We start from the raw sequence: 21,886 nt of genomic DNA on the forward strand, positions 1-21,886 counted from the left end.
GGGCAACCTGATTTCAAGGAAATAAAAATGCTCAAATTTGAAAGCTTGTGAGTTATTTTGTTCATGTATCAGCTGTTTAGTCGTTTTATGACAAGATGGATGCTGTCATTATATTTTAGTATAGTTTTAGAGTTGAGGAGAATAAAAGAATATTTAACATTAACTGTACCAATGTTGTTGTGTATAAAGCACAAATTAATTTAAGTTTTAATTTATGAATTTTTGAGCACATGGTGTACTAGGTTGTAATTGCATAGAAATGTACGTTTAAGGATATAAAGAACTATATTTAATGAGTTACAGTGAAAAGAAGTGCTTGGAAATAGTAATATAAACAGAAATTTGAATTTTTCTATTAACGGAAAATATCAGTTAATGATACAGAAAATATACTATGAATAAACGGAATTTTCCGTTTTATAGCTGAAGGAAATGTCCATAAATAGTACAGAGAGTATACTGTAAATCTACAGAATTTTCCATTTTATCATTTACAGAAAAGTCCGTCAAACTTCCGTAAAAAAACAGAAAATATACTGGCAGAAAATTACCAGGACATTTTCCGTTTTTCTACGGAATATTTTTTTACAGTGTAAGTGTACACACATTACAAATTTTCCATTACGTAAGAATACAGAAATTTGAAATACGCAAAATTTCTCTGTTTTATGCAAGAATAAAATAAAATACAGTTGTTTTAGTTTTAAATTAAAATGAAATCATGTATATTTTATCAGATTTTGTATGTATGTAGTTTACAAAAAAAACAACAAAATGTAGTTCCATGTGAAAAAAAAATATGGACAAACACAAGGCTTACTATGGAAAAAATGATATTGGGCTTTATCATGTGAGTTTATTTGAAAACTCTTGTAATTTTATTCCATAATTAATGTAATAATGTTTTCTCATCCATTCAACAAAAGTCAAAATACTTTTATTAAACTAGTAACTGGGTTTAAAAATACATTTTTTGATACACCAAGTGAATAATCGGTTTTTACATTAAATTAATGGATTAACCCTTTTAAGGATATCCATAAAATGTTATTGTAATTACAATATACTGATAATTGCAGAATTACAGATCAATAGAGAACTTTGCTGTCAGACTGCAGGCTTTCTTGTGTTCAGAGAGAGAGTGAGTGAGTGTTCAGCTTTCAGGACCCTCTTCTATGGAACCAGCTCCCAGCTCGGATTCCGAAGACAGACATGTTTGGTACTTAAGATTAAGATTAGGCCTAAAACCTTCTTCTTTTTTTGCTTAAATATATAGTTATGCTGTAGTAGACTTAGGCTGCATTTCTCCTTTTCTCACTTCTTTCTCTCACCATGTGTTTACAGACCACTCTAGATTTAATCATGAGTTATTAATAATCCCTGGCTGTCTTCCCCAGCATGTCTTTTGTCCTGTCTCCCTCCCTTCACCCCCAACAAATTGCGCCTCCTTGTGCCTGGTTCTGCTGTCGCAACCTACTTTAGAGGTGACTGTTGTTTGTGATTTGGCACTGTTTAAATAAATTTGAAATGATCTTATCAAGTACCTGCTGATGGATATGAATAATTAAAGAGTTGAGCTTAATAAAACACTAGCTTTACTTTATATAATAATTTCATAATGCAGGTGCAAAACAACATTAATACAGCTCACTTTGCTGTATATGTCCTTAATTTTTTTTAAAGTTAACAAAAAAAAAAGTCTAATGCTGCTGTAAGAGCGCTTTCCCACTTTATATAAATGTGCTACTTAAACTACACTGTGGTTGAATGACATAAATGAGGGAATAATACGATTTAGTTTTACACTAACAAGTCTGAAACACTTACTTCCTGTTTCAGTACTGAGTACACAGATCACATTTATAGGTCGGATAGACAGGAAAAAGCAACACGAGCAGCTTCATTCACCCTTGTTTTTGATCTCATGAAGATGTACAACTTTTTTTTGGCATTTATTCAAAGTATAACGAACTAAGGAGAAAGCACACCCACCATATAAAGGTGATCACTCACAACAAATATACTGACATTCCGTAACTGCTCATTGAACCCAAACCATGGCAGTAAATTGCCAGTAGCATAACAAAGTGATCTGATCCACTCGTGGTTGAGGTGAGGGTTCGGGTTTTTTGTCACATCTTTGAAAATTTGCATGAAACCTAATTTTAACTCACCACTAGGTGGAGATAAATGTCTTTGTCGCCAGTGGGATGGCTCTGTAGTCCAGATCAAATGAGCTGAGACAGATCTGTGCATTTAGTTTATCATAAAACATGTAGATTAGGCTACATTCAATTTCAAAATAAATTTCACAGAATGAACCACGTGGCATACATAGTCCTTTGGACACATAATTACCAGAACTGCCTCACTCGCTCCAGAATATTTCAACCCATTAACCTGAAAAGCTCTATGCTTGTTTTGGCCATGTTGTGGATTTTTGTTCTGCTGAATAATGAAACGTTGTCCGGTAAGTTCCGATGTCACAGTACACCTCTGCAATCCTGGTGTTTCCAACACCTGTGTGATCATGAATAAATGCGCCAATTCAGTTTGCAAAAATACATGTGGTTTCTGGCTCTCGACCTGCATTTTTCTTTTCTTGCTGTGCAAGTAGGTGTGTCCAGCTCATTCATAAAATGTCGCTGCCAGTGAGGATATATAAAGCACAGCCCTGCAGGTTACTTATCCATCAGGTGCGTCAGGTGCAGTCATGCTTCGTTCTGTCAGCGCGCTCCGGCTCCTTGCGCTCCTGTTGCTGCTGAGCATGAGTTCAGCTGTTGAAAATAACGCCACAGAGTCCGTAAGTCCTCAGCTGGTCCCTGAAACTCAGGACCCGCCGACCGATGAAGACACAAACCAGGCGAGGAATAGAGGGAGACGGCCTTCTGACTCTCTGCGTGATGGTGAGTCCAAATGGCTAAAATTAAATAATGTGATAGAAAACATCATAAAGTATTATGTGACAGTAATACAACTAAAATTGAAAAGAAAAAATCCTAGTTTGGAATAATAATATTTATTTATTTATGTATTTATTTATTTGTATTATGATGATGCAATCAGTTTAAACCTAGGTAAAAAGTAATCTTACAAAACAAAAAACTACAAGATATCCATGTCTGGAATGCAGGATTTATTAAAAAACTGTAATTAAAATACATGCAGTGCCGTGCACGATCCACAGTGAAGCCCAAAGCCCGTTGTCAATACAGACATTTATAGTTGAACCAACAAAGAAATCCTTGCTGCTTGTGTTGAGATTTTTGCAGGTGCATGCTGTAAATGTCTGTCTGTCTGTTGTAGATTATATAACACCTGACAGAACACCTTTGGGATGAATTAGAATGGAGACTGTGAGCCAGGTCTTCTCTCTCAACATGAATCTGATCTGACAAATTAGCTTCTGGAAAAATGGTCAAAAACTTCCATAAGCACATAAACATAAACTGTTATAGCTGCAAAGGGTGAGCCAGCATCGTTTCAAACCCTGTGGATCAAGAGAAGGATATCACTCAAGTTCATATGCATGTGGAGGCAGACAAAGGAATACTTTCAGCAGTATAGTGTAGGCTCGATTGTCACATGCTTATTACTCTCACATTAGAGGGCACTGTGGAATTCTGTCGATATCCCACATCTGACCTGATGATGGGAGGAGACATTTTGTCATTTTCACTGGTGACAGTAAATTTTAATGTTGTTGTTGTGGTTTTTGTATTATAAGACCACACCAATATTAATCATTTAAAAAGTGGACTATTATTAAAAAGCTGAAAGTAATACCTTCGGGTTCAATCGGTTTTTCACTAGGTAGCTAAAGCCATGTGATAGCTAGGTTAAAATGTTTATAAAGTTCGGGTTGGTTCTCGTACATGTAACAACCAACATAGCCATAGTTATCTGTTGGAAAACACTGAACAAAATGACTGTCTTTTAAAAAATATAAGGAACCTTTGAGCTTTTTTAATGATATCAATGATACATCAGTTCAAAATACAGTCGTGGAATGTAGAATTAATTCTCACTTGTTTTTGTGGCTTTAATAAAGGCTACATTACTAAAGCTGTAAATTCCACAAGTTCACGGCTCATAAATCACAATACAAATGGTTTAGAATCCTGCAGCAAACACTTCTCCTCAGAAGTTTCATAATACTAAAGCTAAGTAGACAGAGTGAGGAAGACAGAGTAAAGTCACTTAGTGCAGCAAATAAATATTTTGAAGTTGGAACTTATAACTGAAAAAAAAAAGCCTGTTTTATTTCTCTGTGAAAGAAGTCAGGCTCTATTTATATAGTTTAATGAATTTATAGCACAGTGCTGCTCCCTGCCCTGATATAAGAGAGTTCACCCATCAGTCTCTTCTCACTCTCCCTCTTGTTAATAATCACAACAGAATAACATGACATTTATTTAATTCAACTCTGGATTCCTGTGTTTACAGTTTTTCTCAGTCGCTTTGGTGCATTTCTCACAACAGAATTAAACATTGCACAACAGTTAGTTCAACCACCACAACATGTAGTCGTTTTGGCACAACCCTGTGGCGGTTTCACGTTCACTGCGTCCAAAGGCAAATGCCTTTGGACATGAAGCAGTTGAGTGAGTACAAATATCTAAAGAATGGTCACGTTTGACTTCCTATTCATCACTATCTCCTTTCTTTTATCATGAATGTCACAATTATTCATACTTGTACCGGCTGAATAGTCATTGTCCTCACAACTAATAGTCTTCATTTCATTGCTTGTGTCAGTGCACTCAAAATTGTTGAACATCTTGTCAAACACTTTGTACACCCATTTTGAAAACCCTATTTTTAAGGAGTTTCCATGAAACCCCTGCACACGTTTGTATATCTTGACGAAGCGGGATTCAATCTTGCAAAAGGCGTGAACGAAATCACATTGGAGAAATAGCCACCATTGATGTCCCAGGCCAACGAGGAGGAAATATTTCAATGTGTGCAGCAATCTCAGAAAATGGCGTTCACACCCATATTCCTCGTATTGGTGCATACAATACACAACACCGGTTGGCTTTTCTGGACGCTCTTTATAGGGACCTAATCCCACAAAATAAAAGGGATGATCCTGGTGACAATCGGACAATGTATGTAGTGGTTTGGGATAATGTTAGCTTCCATCACTCTGCTGTAGTCGGGCAGTGGTTTGCAGCACACGACAGGATGCTTATGGAGTTTCTTCCTCCTTACACTCCATTCCTAAATCCAATTGAGGAGTTTTTCTCTTTCTGGAGGTGGAAGGTATATGACAGGCATCCACATACCCAAATGACCCTGCTAGCAGCTATGGATGCAGCTTGTGATGACATCACAGCAGAGTCCTGCAGAGAGTGGAGTTGACACTCCAGAAGATACTTTCCCCGATGCATCGATAGAGCTGACATTCGCTGTGATGTTGATGCAAATATGTGGGCAGACAGACGGGAGCGTCTAGATATCAATGATTGATATGCAGCAGTGTCTGTTTTTCAGTTTTGTTTTTTTGTTTCATAACCACTGGAGTGAGGTTTACTGTCTAAGTGAGTTTATGTTTGCTGTAAAATGTTTGATTTACTGTATTTCCCCAGTTTGCACAATGCTGTGAACAGTTTCAATTAAATATTATCAAGAGTGCATATGGAGTGTCTTGATTTTCCTTTACAATTTATGGTTTTCAACATGCCATGCATGCTGTCCAGACTTGACATGTCATTGGGAAGCACCTACAAAGAAATCCGTCACAATGAGAACATGTTCAAACCATTTGATTTTGTGACCAAAGGTGCTGGTGTAATGACTTGTAATTGTGACAGCCCTGACACTTTGATTGATATAAGTACTTGCTTTTGATGAATGTATTATCTGTTTTGCTCAAGGGATTTGTTGTTGATGCATTGACAACTTATTTTGGACACCTGACTTTTCTTTTTGATGGAGTGACTCACTTTTGCAAGTTATCCACCATGTTTTGCAGTTTGCACTAATTGTTTTGAGAAGTGCCTTAGTAGTGGTGGAGAGTTCAATTCTGTTGTGAGAAATGCACCAAAGCGACTGAGAAAAACTGTAAGTGGATGGATAGCATATATAAGGCTTCACAATCTATAACAAAAATAATACTGAGACTGGATATTTTCTTCTATACATGCACATATGCCCACTTACAATAAGTGGAAGAAGAAGTATTATAAACATGACTTTTATAATTCAAGGCAACACAAATTATGGCTAATTTGTGTTTCCTTTTCTCCAAGGACTAAGAGTCATCTTTGAATCTTGTCTTGTACCTCATATAATAGTTAAAGCAGCAGCTGTGTCAAGTATGGCTGTGGCCCAACTGCAGGACTCAGGGACAAACATGACACACAAGATAGGACAGTGGGGAGAAACAGACATGGAAACATGATAACAAAACATAGGCAAGACAGACTGGACATGAACGGGGCACTCCCATTATGAAAATAAGAACTATAAACAGCAGTCTCAGAGGCTCTAGAAGGACAACATATTCATAATTAATTATATTTACAAAGGAATGAATAAGTCCAGAAAAAGACTCAGGACCACGACAACCTCATGGGAAAAGGAGAATGCAATTGCCATTTTACATGTTGGAAAAAACTGTTTTCCTAATTTCGATGTTTGAATCTATTTACTTATTTGTTTGCCATTTAAATTTAGAATTTTTTATAAATCTTTTTTTTTAATTGAGAGCTGAGTGTCTTTTTCTGTAAATGCCTTTTTCCATTTAGAAACATTCATTTCAAAGTTCTCTTTTATTAACAGTTAAATTATGAAATAACTATTGATTTATAATTATTAATGTCTAAATAAAGAAAAGAAATTCAGCAGCAGTTTGTAAATACAGAAATGCACAATACATTATTAAATCACAAAATGCTTTTCATGTGCATGACTCTTGGTCCAGATATGAAACTACTGATTTAAAAAAGACAAACTGTGTCATGAAGTGCAGAAATGTGGAAATATCAGACTAACATGAACACGTCATAAACTGGTATCATGGGACAGTTAGTGGTGTGAATTATAAATCATGTTAAATTCTTTTACAACAGAAATATCAGTAGCTGTTTTCCTTTAACTGGGTTTAAACCAATTCTTCACCTTCAGTTTAATGACAAATCATCACCGTTGTAAATATTTCAGTTGTCATTTTACAAATTCATATTCAGCTCTGATGCTATTTTTAGCTTCCTGAAAGTACCAGCAGGACCCCTGACTCTGATTTCACTGATTTCACCATGGACCTCAAATGTGCAGATCGACTCAAACTGACCCAAATTTAATATTGAGGTGTGTGTGTGTGTGTGTGTGCATATATATGTTCATTTTGAATGCTACATTAACTGTATGTGCAGCGGACACAGCGAGGGTGCAATTATGTGTGTGCAAACTCAGAAATGTAGACAGTCGTAAACTGAGGTAGACCAAGGAAATACACTCCTGCCGGGTGTTTAGAAGTCTAATGGCATTGGAGAAGAAAGAGTTCTTTAATCTACACTTCACACTTCTATACCACCACCACCACTACCCACTTAAAACAAAACAAAAAACAATAATATATATATATACACACACACACATACTTTGGAATAACAAGAAGACTGATCTAAGCTACACATATATGTAACTCACTTTTCATGTCTTAGGGCCAGACCAGAGCCAGGTGGGCTGCAGGGAGTTGAGGTCCACGAAGTACATCTCTGATGGCCAGTGCACCAGTGTCAACCCTATCAAGGAGCTGGTGTGTGCTGGGGAGTGTCTGCCAGCTCAGCTGCTGCCCAACTGGATTGGTAGAACTCACACTGGGAGGTACTGGAGCCGCCGCGATGCTCAGGAGTGGCGCTGTGTTATCGATCGAACCAGGACCCAGCGGATCCAGCTGCAGTGCCACAATGGGAGCACGAGGACCTACAAGATAACTGTGGTGACCTCCTGCAAATGCAAGCGCTACACCAGACAGCAGAACGATTCACGACACAAGGACACATCTGGAAATACTGGTAAACAGAGGAAGAATCAGGGGAGGCCTGGACTGCTGGAGATGAATGCTGGGAGCGAGTCTGCTAACTGAAACCTGATTTCACAGCTACAAAGAAAAAACCTTCATATTGTCACTATAAATGTTTTTGTATGAACTATAAGTGTGCAGAATAGATATAAACAAAGGTGAATAGTATAGTGTTATCTCCATATTTAGTTTAATACAGTGATTAGTCTGTAGACCAAAATATAGCTCATTTGTTCCCATGAAATATGTTTGTCATCTGCAACAAAGAACTCGGCTGCAACTATTCAGAAAGCAGTCTAACACCTGAGCTACAGCTGGTGACATTTGTCTAATCTTTCTGGAGAGAAGTGTTGTCTTATTTTTTCCGTACATTTTTTGAACAGCAGTGATTTTGTCACACTGACAGTATTCTTATTATTCGTATAGTGTGAATATGAGTACATGTCATATATTTTAGCTAGATGTAGAGATTTAGATTTGCTGTCCTTCTTTGGTTTTGCCTCATTGTAGCATTTAGTGTTATCTTAGCAGGAGAGCCTCTCCTAGGAAGGGTCGTGTTTTATGAAACTTTCTTTGTGTGGATTGATGGACATCAGGTTCCAAAAGCAACAGGAAGGTGTTTTGCAGTCTCATCCATGTCTGCGCATCTCTGTAACACTTCTTGTATCGTCCTGTGAAAGTTGTTGTGATTGAGGCATGATGGCTGCAAGTCATGCTTCTCGAGGAGAGCATACTTTGTTAGTAGTTAGTGGTTATTTATAAGAAAGGGACAGGGGGTGTCAACAACCTATTCTCGACCAAATAATTGAAACGCGTGCCTCTGTACAATGTTTCCAGCCTTTACTGTGAATTGTTGCTCATTGTGTCCAAAAATGATATGAAAAGTGATAAAGTTAAAAACAAATTTTAAAAGTAATCAATAAAGAAGTGGTAATTCCAGGATTATAGCGTTTCATGCAGCACCTGAGAGTCTCAGATATTGTTTGTAATGTAAAGGATGTTCTGTTAGCAGTGAAGGCACAGTGTAATCAAATAGTTTATCAGTTCAGGGTTTTGGTTTGTGTTGGAAGTATGTACAAAGATTTTTTTTATTTAAAAAATAGAAAACAATAATCAGTTAGACAGATATCATCTATTTTGTACCAGAACAGTTCTGTTTTACATCTCTTTTTGCATTTTCTGAAATAATAAAAATTTGTTTCAGTGATGTGGTTCTGATATAATGCTGCAGGCATGCTAGACAGGTTTGTTTCTTTGTTTTTTTAAAAACATTTATTTATTGGTTTTAACCGGTTTTACATGGTGCACCGTGAACATTAAAAAATAATAATAATAAAAAAATACCACAACATCAACAGAAATAACATAGGAATAGAAACAAAAACAAAGCAAACCATAACAGAAGGGAAGGACAGATATACAAATCAAGTCAGAGTTTCAGGCTGTTAAGTCCACAGTGTGCACGCTGCAGTTCTACAGAAAGTTGTAGAATTTTGACCATACAGCCCAAAACTTGTCCAGTTTATTTCTTAATGTATAAGTTATTTTCTCTATAGATCGTATAGATGTCAGTCCACATATCTTTTGATTTTTCCAGCACATAGCAATACAGCGCTTGGTTTCCAAAACTCCAGTCGTTAACAGAGCTCTATTGTTTGCAGCAGGTACAAAATTATTCGGGTATATATTTAAAATACATACTTTAGGATGAAGTGGAATCAACAGACTCAACAGATTTATTACCTTTTCCCAAAAGATTTTCACATGTGGACATTCCCATATACAGTGAAATAAAGTGACCCTGTCCACTCCACACTTAATACAGGTCTTGTTAACCATTTATATTGAAGTAGCCGAGATTGTCTGACTCTGGGCCAAGGAGCATGATTTATACCACTCATCATCAGATATATCCATTTGCAAATCATTCCTCCAAGCCTCTAAAATAGACTGTGTTGATTCTTTGGAATTTTCCATAAATAATTTATACAATGCAGAAACTTGGCCTCTCCCATTTACATGCTTTATAACTGTGCTCTCTAGAAAGGAGTAGGTGGGGATTTGTAAGCTGTTACCTTGTGTGGTTAAGATAAAATTTCTTAATTGAAGAAATTTAAAAAAATGTTTGACAGGAATAGAAAAAGTACTTCTAAGTTGTTCAAAAGACATAAGAGTATTATTCCTAAATATATCAGACACTTTCTCATACCTTCATCGATTCAAAATTTAAAACCTGCATCCACCCTACCAGGAGGAAAGCTGTCATTTCCAAATATCGGAGTAAACCGAGACAGTTGGATCATTTCTCCCAAGTAGTTATGTATTTCAAACCAGATCATTATAGGGTTTTTAAAAAGGGGTTCTTAGTTTGCTTATTTAGTGTCTTCCTGTCGGCTGAGTAAAGATATAAGGTAGGAGGAATTTTGATTTCTGTAGACTCCGTAGAAACCCACACTGGAATTTGCGCATTAACAAAATAAAATATTGCCGCTCTGATTTGAGCAGCCCAGAAGTACCACTTTAAATTTGGAAGTTGTAAACCCCTCTTTCATAAGGAAGGTATAATAATGAGATTCTGAGTCTTGGTCTTCTGTTATTCCAAATAAAGTTTCGGAATAGTTTTTGCAAATCTAAGAAGAAAGAGTTTGGTGGAGAGAGAGGTATTGATTGAAAAAGGTAAAGATATTTTGGCAAAATTGACATTTTTAGTATATTAATACGACCAATTAAAGATATAGGTAGTTTCATCCATCTGTTTAGAAGTGTAATAACTGAAGTCGTTAAGGAATTATAATTGGATGCAAGAATATTTTCAATTGAGTGAGTTAATTTCACACCCAGATAAGTAAACCCATGTTCAGATAACAGAAAAGGAGTATTGATTGGAGGAGTTTGTCGTTCATTTTTATTCAAAAATAATATTTCGGATTTATCTGAATTTATTTTATAACCTGAAAATGTACTAAATGTATTAATGAGACTTAATATGGATGGTATTGATTTGTTTAAATTAGTGCAGAACAGGATCATATCATCTGCATATGGGGCGATACGGTGGTCAACATTACTTTAATTCCTGATATGTTTTTATGATTCTGAATTGTCATTGCAAGAGGCTCAGTTGCCAAGGTGAACAAGAGAGGTGACAAGGGGCACCCTTGTCTAGTTCCACGATATAATCTGAATGGTGCGGAAAAAAGACCATTAGTTAAAATCTCTGCTTGAGGGTTGAAGTACACCAACTGACTCCATTTAAAAAATCTGTTTCCAATACCAAACTTTTTCAAAACTTCAAATAAGAACGGCCATTTGATCCTGTCGAAGGCTTTTTCCTCATCCATTGAGATTAACGCATTGTCTCTTTTTTCTCATAAATCATGACCCTCCATATATTGTGAAACCCCTGCCTCCCCTGGATAAAGCCGTTCTGGTCTGAATGAATCATTTTAGGCAAGAGTTTCTCTAATCTCATAGCTAATAGTTTGCAAAGTATCTTGCAATCATAATTCAACAGTGAGATTGGTCTATAAGAACTACAATGTGTTGCTGGCTTATTAGGTTTCAGTAACAAAGTAATTGTTGCAACATTAAGTGAAGGGGGGAGAGACCCCGATTCAAATGATTCCTGATACATATCCAATAAAGGCTGGATTCATTTATCTTTAAATATTGTAAATATTTCTATTGGTATTGCGTCAGGTCCAGGAGTTTTGCCCCCTTTCATGTTCCTTATAGTATTAGTAATTTCTTCTACTGTTATATTAAGCTCTAGTTCATCCATATCGTTTTCCGGTAGTCTAGGAAAATGCAGCTGATCAAAAAAAACTATTTGTTTTGATGAAAATTACTTTAAATGCTCAGTTGTGTATAGCTGTTTATAAAAAGTAGAAAAAGAGTCATTAATATGTTTAGGATCAGCTGTGATCTGTCCTTCATCTGTTCTTTCAGCCTGAGCCTGTTTAATACACCAAGCCAGTATTTTACTTGCTTTTTCACCCTGTTCATAATATGACTGTTTCAGTCTTTAGTAGCTTTATTTAATGACAAAATATTAAATTTAGCTCTGAGTTTATTTAACTCTAGAATTAGAGCATTAGATTTGGATATAAATATCTCTTCCTCAATATCTTTCATCTTTTTCTCCAAATGGACCAGTTCCATCCTGGATGCTTTATGTTTAAAGCTTGTAAAACTGATCATTTGCCCTCTCAGGAAAGCTTTAAAGGCCTCCCATTTTATAGTCAGGTTTACTGCAAACAGGAACTCCCTAACAACAGAGGCATTAGTCAGTGATGAATATCTATTTTAAACAGCAGCCTTTACTTTGCTTTATTGTGTAGGGGATACCTTCCCCTCCAGGCTAGTGGAGGTTCTTACAGCTGTAGCAAACATTTTTATTGGTGTTTTATTGTCTCATCTATCCATTCATTTTCCCCCTATAAGAACTGTAGCCAAAGAAAGACAGTTAAAAGAATCACCTGCACTAGACAACAACAGGATGTTTCATTTGTGTTTTCCCCACAGGGATAAGGATTGATGCCCCTTTGTCTGTTATATCCTGTAGGTAGACTTTTAAACCAGATCACGTCTGGAATGTTGTTCAGCAGCTCGGCGGAAAACAACTTTTTTCAGGTGATCTTTTAACAGAATTAGAATATTTAGTAGCAGAAACTAACTGTTGTGGAGAAAATAAATACATTTACTCAAATACTGTGGCGTTTATACTTTTCTTGTTTTTAATTTGTTTTTTAAATTGTTTCAAATTTGAAATGGAAGCATCTGGATGACCTGTGATTGATAGAACCATAAATTCTGCTCCCTGCTAAATTCGAACCATTAGCCCGTCCACTGCTGCTTAATCGCACTTAGGTTATGTAGTAGGACAATGATCCAAAAAACAGCAGCTACCTCAGAATAGCTCAAAGAAGAAGAAGAAAAAGGTTGTTCATGACTATGACTGATTTAAAATAATTCTGTCTTTCAAAATTTACCCTGAGCGTAATAGCGATTGCCAGTTTCTGCAAACTGATTGGTTGATTGCAGTTCTTTCAAGGTTTAAGGTTATCAGGTTAAGGGGGCAATTACTTTTTTCACAGGCAGCCTGGTGGTTAGCACTGTTGCCTCACAGCAAGAAGGTGCTGAGCTTGACTCCAACATCTGGCCGGTGCCTTTCGGTGTGGACTTTTCATGTCCTCCCCAGTTTGCGTGGGTTCTCTCAAGCTTTGCCAAAGTCCAAAGAAATGCAATTAGCGTGGTTAACTGATGCTTCGAAATTGCCCATAGTTGTGAATGTGAGTGTCTGTCCTTTTGGTTTCACTGTAAGACCTGACTCCCTCTCATTTACGTTTATACAGATGTATAAATAAAAGTCAGTATGTTCTACTGACTTTTATTCCTTTTCCCTCCAAAGCATATCTCCTCCTCTCCAGGGTCTCTTCCATCTGCCTCCAACCCGCACTACAGATCACAATATCATCTGCAAATATGATAGTCCACTCCTGCCTGACTTCATCTGTCAGCTTGTCCATCATCATCTCAAGCAAGAAGGAGCTCAAAGCTAATCTCGTGCAATATTCAAGACGTTGCAGTACCAGAGTCCCTCTCTTTGCATCCTATCATATGCTTTCGCTGGATCCACAAACACAAAGTGCAAGTCCTTCTCCATCTTCCCCAGCATACAGCCTTACTGCTGTTCACAGACTCTCACCTTAACGTAAATTCATCTCAGCATCCTGCAATTGTTACCCCAGCTCTACACATTACCTTATTTTTGAACACCGCAAACGTCATACTTATCCATTCCTCAGGCGTCTTCTCACTGTTTAACACACAAAAATGTGCATAAACATGCTTATTGATTCCCAATATTGTCGCAGTTACTTATTGTATATATTAGACATGCAAACTTCCTGTCGCTACGTCTGACAATCAGCCAGCTAAACAAAAAACTACCAGTACATAAGCTAACATTAGGCCAGCAAATGCTAGGATAGTGTCCTACAAAGTACACTTTCCCACTGATAAAAGGTTTGATTACATTTTCACATCACATGAGTTCACTGAACAAGTGTTCACATTCAACAATGTTCGATTAAGTCAGTTCATTTTGGTGTTGGCTCTTGCTGTGGTATTGTATAACTTCCTGTTCCTGTTACAACACACATTGGTGTTTTGTGTAGCTTATCTACATGTATTATTGTAAGGTCTTGTCAGATGTTTAGCTACTCCTCAGCCTCCTTTAGTAATACCGATGATTGTAAGAAGTGTAGCCTAACTGCAGCTCTGGAGGCCAGGCTCAATGAATTGGAGACCTGTCTCCATAGCCTGGAAAATCCTTCAGTTGGCCAGGTGGTGTAGGCAAAGGTTGCTTAGTCAATATTGGGTCACCCCCAGCAGATTGTCCCGAACAGCTAGGAAACCAGTGGGGCTGGGTGATGGTGAGAAGGACGCGTAGTCCTAAAAGGAAGCCCCAGTACACCACCAAACCAACTACATTTCAAATCGTTTTGATTTCAGGTCGTAGTGATAGATGAGCTATATCAAGTGATAGCAACACCAGGAAGAAGTACTTGCTAAAATTTGGTATATATATCCAAAAACGCTTGAGCAGTGTAGCAGAGCTCGTCATCCGATGTTGTTCAGGGAGTAAGGAAACTGTGGGCAAAGTAGAACAGATGAGTGACACTCTGTACCTGTAAACAAGGCACTTTGCTATGTGACCCAGGTCACTCGAGGCGCTACAAACAAATGTTCCTGTTAGTTCAAACAGTGCAGCGAAACATGCCCTGAAGCTACAATTACATGGCTATTGATCCATCTCTTAACCACAGGATTTTAACACTTTATTTGAACAGATTCCACATCCTGCCAAACCCCTTTACCTAGGTGTCAGGAAGCTGTGTCCAAACAATCTAGAACAAGCAGCAATTAATCAAAAGAAAACATTGTCTCATGATCAGTTTGGTCTTAGCGACACTATTGCTTACTAAGCCCCCACTAACATAAGAGTTAATCTTCTTCTTTCCTATATTATTACATTTCAGAGGCATTTTTATATATTCTATACATCAAAGAGAGGGTGAGAACCACATCAAAGCTGCAGAAATTCATCTTCTGCAAACAAGCAAAGTAAAAAGACCAAAATAGAATCATACAAAGGTCTGTTTCATTGAGCGTCCTGAAGCCTGAAGCTGTGAAAGGTACCTGCTGCTGAAAGTCTGCGTGTTCTGCACTCAATAGCCTCGAATAGTCAAAGAGAGGTTAATCTCTCTACTGCAGACACACCTGTTTTCCATTCAGCCAGAATGTTATCTAAGCATTCCTTCATAGCCACAACACTCAGAAAACCCTGGCCAGACAAAGATGTCTGTGTTTGACATGCCTTCTCTCTCTGGTAGACCCAATAATAATAATACGTATAGACAGACAGACAGACAGACAGACAGACAGACAGACAGACAGACAGACAGATAGACAGACAGACAGATAGACAGATAGACAGACAGACAGACAGACAGACAGACAGACAGACAGACAGACAGACAGATAGATAGATAGATAGATAGATAGATAGATAGATAGATAGATAGATAGATAGATAGATAGACAGACAGACAGACAGACAGACAGACAGACAGACAGACAGACAGACAGACAGATAGATAGATAGATAGATAGATAGATAGATAGATAGATAGATAGATAGATAGACAGACAGACAGACAGACAGACAGACAGACAGACAGATAGACAGATAGATAGATAGATAGATAGATAGATAGATAGATAGATAGATAGATAGATAGATATGATTCAAGAATGGACATGATTGCATTCCTATCTCACTTTCACACAGACTGTTTATCTGTTGGCAGCTTTTCACTAAAAATAACAAAATGATTGTGATGTTTCTATATGTTCTGCAAAAAAATTATTCATGTATGTGGGGTTAACGTGTCCTGGAAGTGACTATTTCACAACTTCCATAAGGGCAGTTGTGAGCTCTATCTTACATGTTGCATCACAGATCTTATTAATGACTTGCACAGTGATGCAGTAGTTATCACTGTCGCTTCAGAGCAAGAACTATGTAGGCAACACTGAATTAGATTAGGAGTAGATGGACAGATAAACGATAAGATGGCCTATTATGAATACACATTAAGAATACAGAGTTTCCTATACACAAAGCTGTCTTATTGTAACACACGCACAACCCCTGCAGTCAGAAGAACATAAAAGCTGTGCTGTTGTTCTTTTTCAGGTATTAGGTGACTCCACAGAATGCTCAAGGAGGATTTGATAGCCTTGTTTCTATCTTGATGATCTCACCCCTCTAAAAACTACTTTAGAATTAACATGCTGCTAAACTACAGCTCAAGACACTGTTACCTGAACGATCTGTTCATCTGAGATAACCACCAGAAAAGCTTCAGAACTTAAAACAGTTTAAGACGCTAGAACTGAGAACATTTGACTTTCCTCCAATGTATACCTGAACTGTCTTGCTTTAATTATTGAGAACTGACTGATATCTTGGGCTGTTTAAACAAAGACATGCTTTGAGTCTGATGAGGTGAATGCAACAATGCATAAAAACAACAGAGAAAAAGTTTTATTTCATCACAGATTAAAGACAAGCGCCAAAGGATCTAAATATGTAACCGAGGATGCGGTTTGTCATTTCATTCAAACTGGCAGTACACAAAATGTGCACATAGGAGATGAATCTTAAAACTTTTCTTGATTTTATCACTAATTTAAAACACTTACAGTATGAAGGCAGGTTATACTTTAAAGACTAAACAACATTATAAAAAGAAGAAAGAAAAGAAAGCGCCAGCAGTCCAATATATGACTTGACCCAAGGAGAATTTTACATTGGATACGAGACTTCCATTGAAAAGCATCAGAAAGTTTACTTTTAAAGTGTGACCGGTTACAGTGTGTACCAAGTCAGAAACACAGTAGATGGGAACAAATCACCAAATCATTCTCCCTCTGACACCATCACATGCAAATCTGTCCCTGCAGCTTTGCCAACATGCATTTTTTAATAGGATAGAAAATGTCATCTCCAGCATTTTAATTACTGTGATTAATAATATGTATTTTCAGTAACTTTAAATTGTTGCATTTAACTAATATAAAATACCCGTACCTGTTCAATAAATACAAATGTTCAAAATGAGCATTTAATTAATTAATACTCAAAATTCTGGAACAAGAAAAATGAAGTAAAACAAAATCTAAATTTGTATACCTGCAAAAGCTGGGACAGAAAAGTGAGACCAAAGCTTTTTCAGGCTAAAAACATGTTTGTTTGTAATGATTGTGTTTGTCATGTTTAATTTACACGTTTTCACTGGGTTTCATGCAGCCAGAGCTGTGTAGGTGAGCTCACCATCATGACACATGTGTATATCCATTATCACCACACAAAGCCTCTCCACCTTCATCCTGATGAAATTTTGCCTTGAAGAATCAAGGTGTCTGCTTACAAGCCTTTCCCAGGGATCTGTGACAGTGCCTTTACTCCAGCTTTTTTTGTACCTCTTTGATACCACTGAAAAGAAAAATCCACTCCATAACTGTCCTGTTCATGCCATTACTGAAGTAGGTTTTTTTTTCCATCCATTTTGCACTAAAAATGATCTCCAATTACTCCAAAACGTCGTGTTGGTAATATCACATCGTCGGCTAAACAGAAGACCCTGGAGGGCTTAAAGGAAGCCCATTTGCTAAATTTTGCATCTCAGAAACTAGAAATTTGAGATTGATCTTTTATACTTTTCTTCAGCCCAGAGTAAGTGTGAAATCCAAGAGAGGGTAGTGGGGTCCTTGACAGCAGCCATGCTTGCTGCTTGTGTCTATGAGAACTGTGACAGGGGTTAGTGTATTCCCATGGGAGCAGAGGCATGGAAAATGAAGACAATGCAGCAGGGAATACAGAGCTCTAAAGAAACTGAGTAAACTGAACAGGCATGAGAAAGTGGGGTCTCTTCTTAGTCCAAGTAACACTTTGACACAGTGTTTTTTTAAATAGTCTAGAGCATCATTTACATTTAGCTAATGGACTGCAAGTACAGCACCACAGACGTTTGGTAAAACTGTCCTCAGTCATTTTCTATCAAGAACCAAAAACCCATTGAAATCAAGTACAACAGGATTTAACAACAAAATGAACTAAGTGAGACATTAATGAAGCACCTCTCTCATCCTGGGAAAAGGACTTTGGATATTTGTCAACCAGTGAGGACCAGTCTTGATGCTACTGAACAGTCCGCTATTACTTTAGAACAGAGGTGGGCAATTCCGGTGTCCCTGCAGGTTTTAGATGCGTCCTTGAACCAACACAGCTGATTTAAATGGCTAAATTAGCTCCTGCAGTTCTCCAGAGGGCTGGTAACGAACTAATCATGTGATTCAGGTGTGTGAGATCTAAAACCTGCAGGACACCGGCCCTCGGGGCCTGGAATTGCCCACCCCTTCTTTAGGACATGAAGAAATATGCAGGAAATCCAAATATAAAATCTACAAATAAGTAGTTGTGTACCATAAGTTGGAATGGTGCCATATTTCCGCTGTAGCCAGCAGGCACAAAATAGACACAGAGTTGCTGCTAAAGGGAGATAATCAGCAACGGTAAGAAGAAGACTTTAACGTGAGTTTCAAACTCCTACATTTTTCGCCCCCGTGTCACAAGAGCACTACAGAGTTCTTTATTTCTTTGCTTTGGACTTTGAATACATCATTCTAACACATGAATATGCTTTAATCTAAACAATTCCAGTGTAGTTGTGACTGTATGTTTAGGGTCAGTGTCCTGCTGGAAGGTCAACCTCTAGTGTCTCTTTAGTGTCTTTTCTCACTGCCCCTCTTCCCCTCTGTTTTTCTTGAACTTCTCCTGTCTTACTTTCTTATCCCCCAGTCATGTTGTGTTTGTAATAACTTCAAACTTAATAAAATAAAATAAATAAATAATGATAATAATATTTTTTTTAAAGAAGGTGAACCTCTACTCCAGCCTCAAGTCACAGTATCTAACACGTTTATTGTAGTTAGCTCCACATGACTTTCTGTGTTGCTTGCTGCGCACACTGCAGTTATAGAAATGTTAAATATAAATGTAGAGCCGTTACACGTCAGATTAGTTCACACAATGTTGATTTAGCCTATCAGCACCAGATAAATCTGTCTGTAGTTCACATAAGGAGATTTTAAATCCTGAGAGTGCTTTTTCACTTTGAGACACTAACATTTGATTAGAACCAGCATCGACATGGTTAGGCAAGATTGTAACATCATAACATTACATTTCAGTACAGAATTTTGATTGTTGCACAAATGGCTTCTAAAATGATATTTAGGAGTGGTGCTCAAGAAAAAAGGAAATCGGACATAGAAAAAATAAGACGGGACAAAGGTATGTAATACTTACTGACTCTTATTCATTTGACAGTTGAATTTCTGACACCAGAGCTTAGTTTGTAAATGTAATATTTACCTTTAATCTAACCTACTGGCTAAACATAATAGATTTAGATGATGACTCTGAAGGCATTTCTCAGAGCATGCTTCATTTTGTCAGCTACCCAAAGAGTGATTGTAAACAGAATTAACAACCAAATAACCTATTTAACTGTATCCTTTTAAATCATGTGATCGTGTGTGTGTGTGTGTGTGTGTGTGTGTGTGTGTGTGTGTGTGTGTGTGTGTGTGTGTGTGTGTGTGTGTGTGTGTGTGTGTGTGTGTAAGAATCATGCCTTTGTCGTGGGTTCAACTTCCGACCGCGTCATGAACACTGACCTTAACTGAGGCAGATGAGGCCTGCAGTTCTGGATGTTGTTCTGGGGTCTTTGATGAGTCGTCGCTGCACTCTTGGGGTAATTTTGGTCAGCCGGTTACTCCTGGGAATGTTCACCACTGTTCCTTGTTTTCACTATTTGTGGATAATGGCCTTCTAACCTTTTCCAGACTGAGCGATCTCAATTACTTTGTTTCTCATTTGTTCCTGATGTTCCTTGGATCACGATGTGATGTCTGGCTTTAGAGGATATTTTGGTCTATTCCACTTTGTCAGGCAAGACACAAGTTTTCCAGCAATGAGTAGTTTGGATTTGGAGCACATGTGCAATGGCAGAAAACCAATCTCAGTGTGCTAACTAAACGGAAGCTCATACAGAAGCCAGAGGGAAACATTTGCGGTACAATAAATTAGGGTTCTTTAACCCTAGAACTAACTTGCTTCAGCACTGGACAGCTATGCCTAGTGTGAGTAGGTAGAGTGGGCTCCCACTCTTGACATTTTTGGCAAAATGTCTCTTTTTATGTAAGAGACACTATCAAAGGGGATTTTCAGGGTTTTTTGGAAAGATGTCTTATCCTACATCAGGATAACAACATAAACTCTTCTATATTTGTAATTAATTGAATTCTTTTATGGGCCAAATGTCATATTCACAAATGTTCTGAACAGAAAACCGCACTTCCTTACTTTCATGATGGAATTCCATAACTATCACTTATGACATTATCAGACTTTCCTCTAATCATAAAGCAGTTAGAACATTATTGTTATTCTCTCAATAAAATATTCAAAACTGCTTAAAACAAAAGGAAGAAGAAGAAGAAAATAAATTGTGGTTGCTTTTTTAATTTTCTTTCTTGCCTCCCTGACACATCTAGATTTCCTTCTTCTGTTCTCAAGTTCTGAAACGATTTTCTACAGTATATGTTTTATGTCATCTTTGTTCTGCTAAGGTAGCTACCGCTCTTGTACTTTGTTCTTTTGTTAAAGTTTTAAAAAAAGAAGAAGGATGCAGCCCCTGGACACAGCTAATAACACCACTCTGTGTTGTAACAGAAACAGCAAGTGATACCAGAAAAAGCCAACATCAAGTGAGAGCGCCACCCAAAGGAGTATGAGTGTTTAGGAATGTTATCATGACCTCTGTACATATGACATATTTCAGGACATTTAGTAGCAAGTGAGCATAACTGTCTTTGGTTTTTGGCAATGCACTCCGTCCTGCGTGTATACTGCTTTCCCTCTACACATTGTAACTGCAATCCTTTAAGAGTGGATTTAACAGAGACATTTTCACTTGTCACCACCATTCTGTAAGAATTTATTTAATATCATGCTTCTTAAGGATGATTTTATCTTAAAAACATAAAACAAAGAGGGAAACAAAAGGATTTCTGGGCTTAAAGGCCAACATTTGAAAGGTGGGGGAAAAGAAAAACTAAGAAAAATAGACAGTAGAACAATGTTGCTGGTTCTGCTGCACTATTTGGATGGTTGGGTCAGAATTTGGCATTAAACAATATGAAAGTAGAGGATACATCCTCCCTTTAATCAATGGTTCACGCTTGTGTTGGTGGTGTAATGGTGTGGGTGGCCCTTAGTACAAACTAGGCATTGTTTAAATGCCACAGTATATTTGAGTATTATTGTTGACTGTGTCTGTCCCTTTACACCCACTGTGTACCCACGGGGTGGCTCAGGAGGTAGTGCAGGCATAGTCATCTGCTAATCTGTGGTTTAATCGCTGACTGCCTCAGATACTGAACCCCAAATAGACTTTGGTCAACAGGCTTTACAAAGGGGTTACATATAAAATGTTAAAATTACATCTTTTTCAACTATCTTTACAACTCTGCCTTATTGTACTTACATTACAACCAAATCCATCCTTTTTGTCCACTTAAAACATGTTTACAGAACTATTGTTAGATTTCTTGCAATATTTGCTGTCTTCTTGGCCAGATTACTCTAAAAAACACATTTTTAATGTCATCAAGCTTTTTTAACTGCATAAATAGAGGACATATAAAAGTCACTCCCCA

The 21,886-nt window shown here is 37.4% G+C and overlaps 1 protein-coding gene across 1 annotated transcript; it reads left to right on the plus strand.

Annotated features, from left to right (window-relative positions):
• Positions 1–2,671: 2,671 nt before the first annotated feature.
• Positions 2,672–9,196, plus strand: LOC308384606 (sclerostin domain-containing protein 1-like). Its single transcript, XM_080863147.1, has 2 exons — positions 2,672–2,906; positions 7,674–9,196. Exons 1-2 carry the CDS (start codon positions 2,714–2,716, stop codon positions 8,096–8,098), a joined length of 618 nt encoding a protein of 205 aa, XP_080719273.1. The 5' UTR covers positions 2,672–2,713; the 3' UTR covers positions 8,099–9,196.
• Positions 9,197–21,886: the final 12,690 nt, after the last annotated feature.

Source organism: Rhamphochromis sp. 'chilingali' (genome assembly GCF_963969265.1).
Source record: "Rhamphochromis sp. 'chilingali' genome assembly, chromosome: 17".
Lineage (NCBI taxonomy): Eukaryota > Metazoa > Chordata > Actinopteri > Cichliformes > Cichlidae > Rhamphochromis > Rhamphochromis sp. 'chilingali'.

What these genes read in the sequence shown, in the direction of transcription:
- LOC308384606 (XM_080863147.1), top strand. Translation starts at nt 2,714, where the DNA reads ATGCTTCGTTCTGTCAGCGCGCTCCGGCTCCTTGCGCTCCTGTTGCTG. An exon ending in TTCTGACTCTCTGCGTGATG is followed by an intron (nt 2,907 to 7,673) that starts GTGAGTCCAAAT and finishes TTCATGTCTTAG; the next exon opens with GGCCAGACCAGAGCCAGGTG.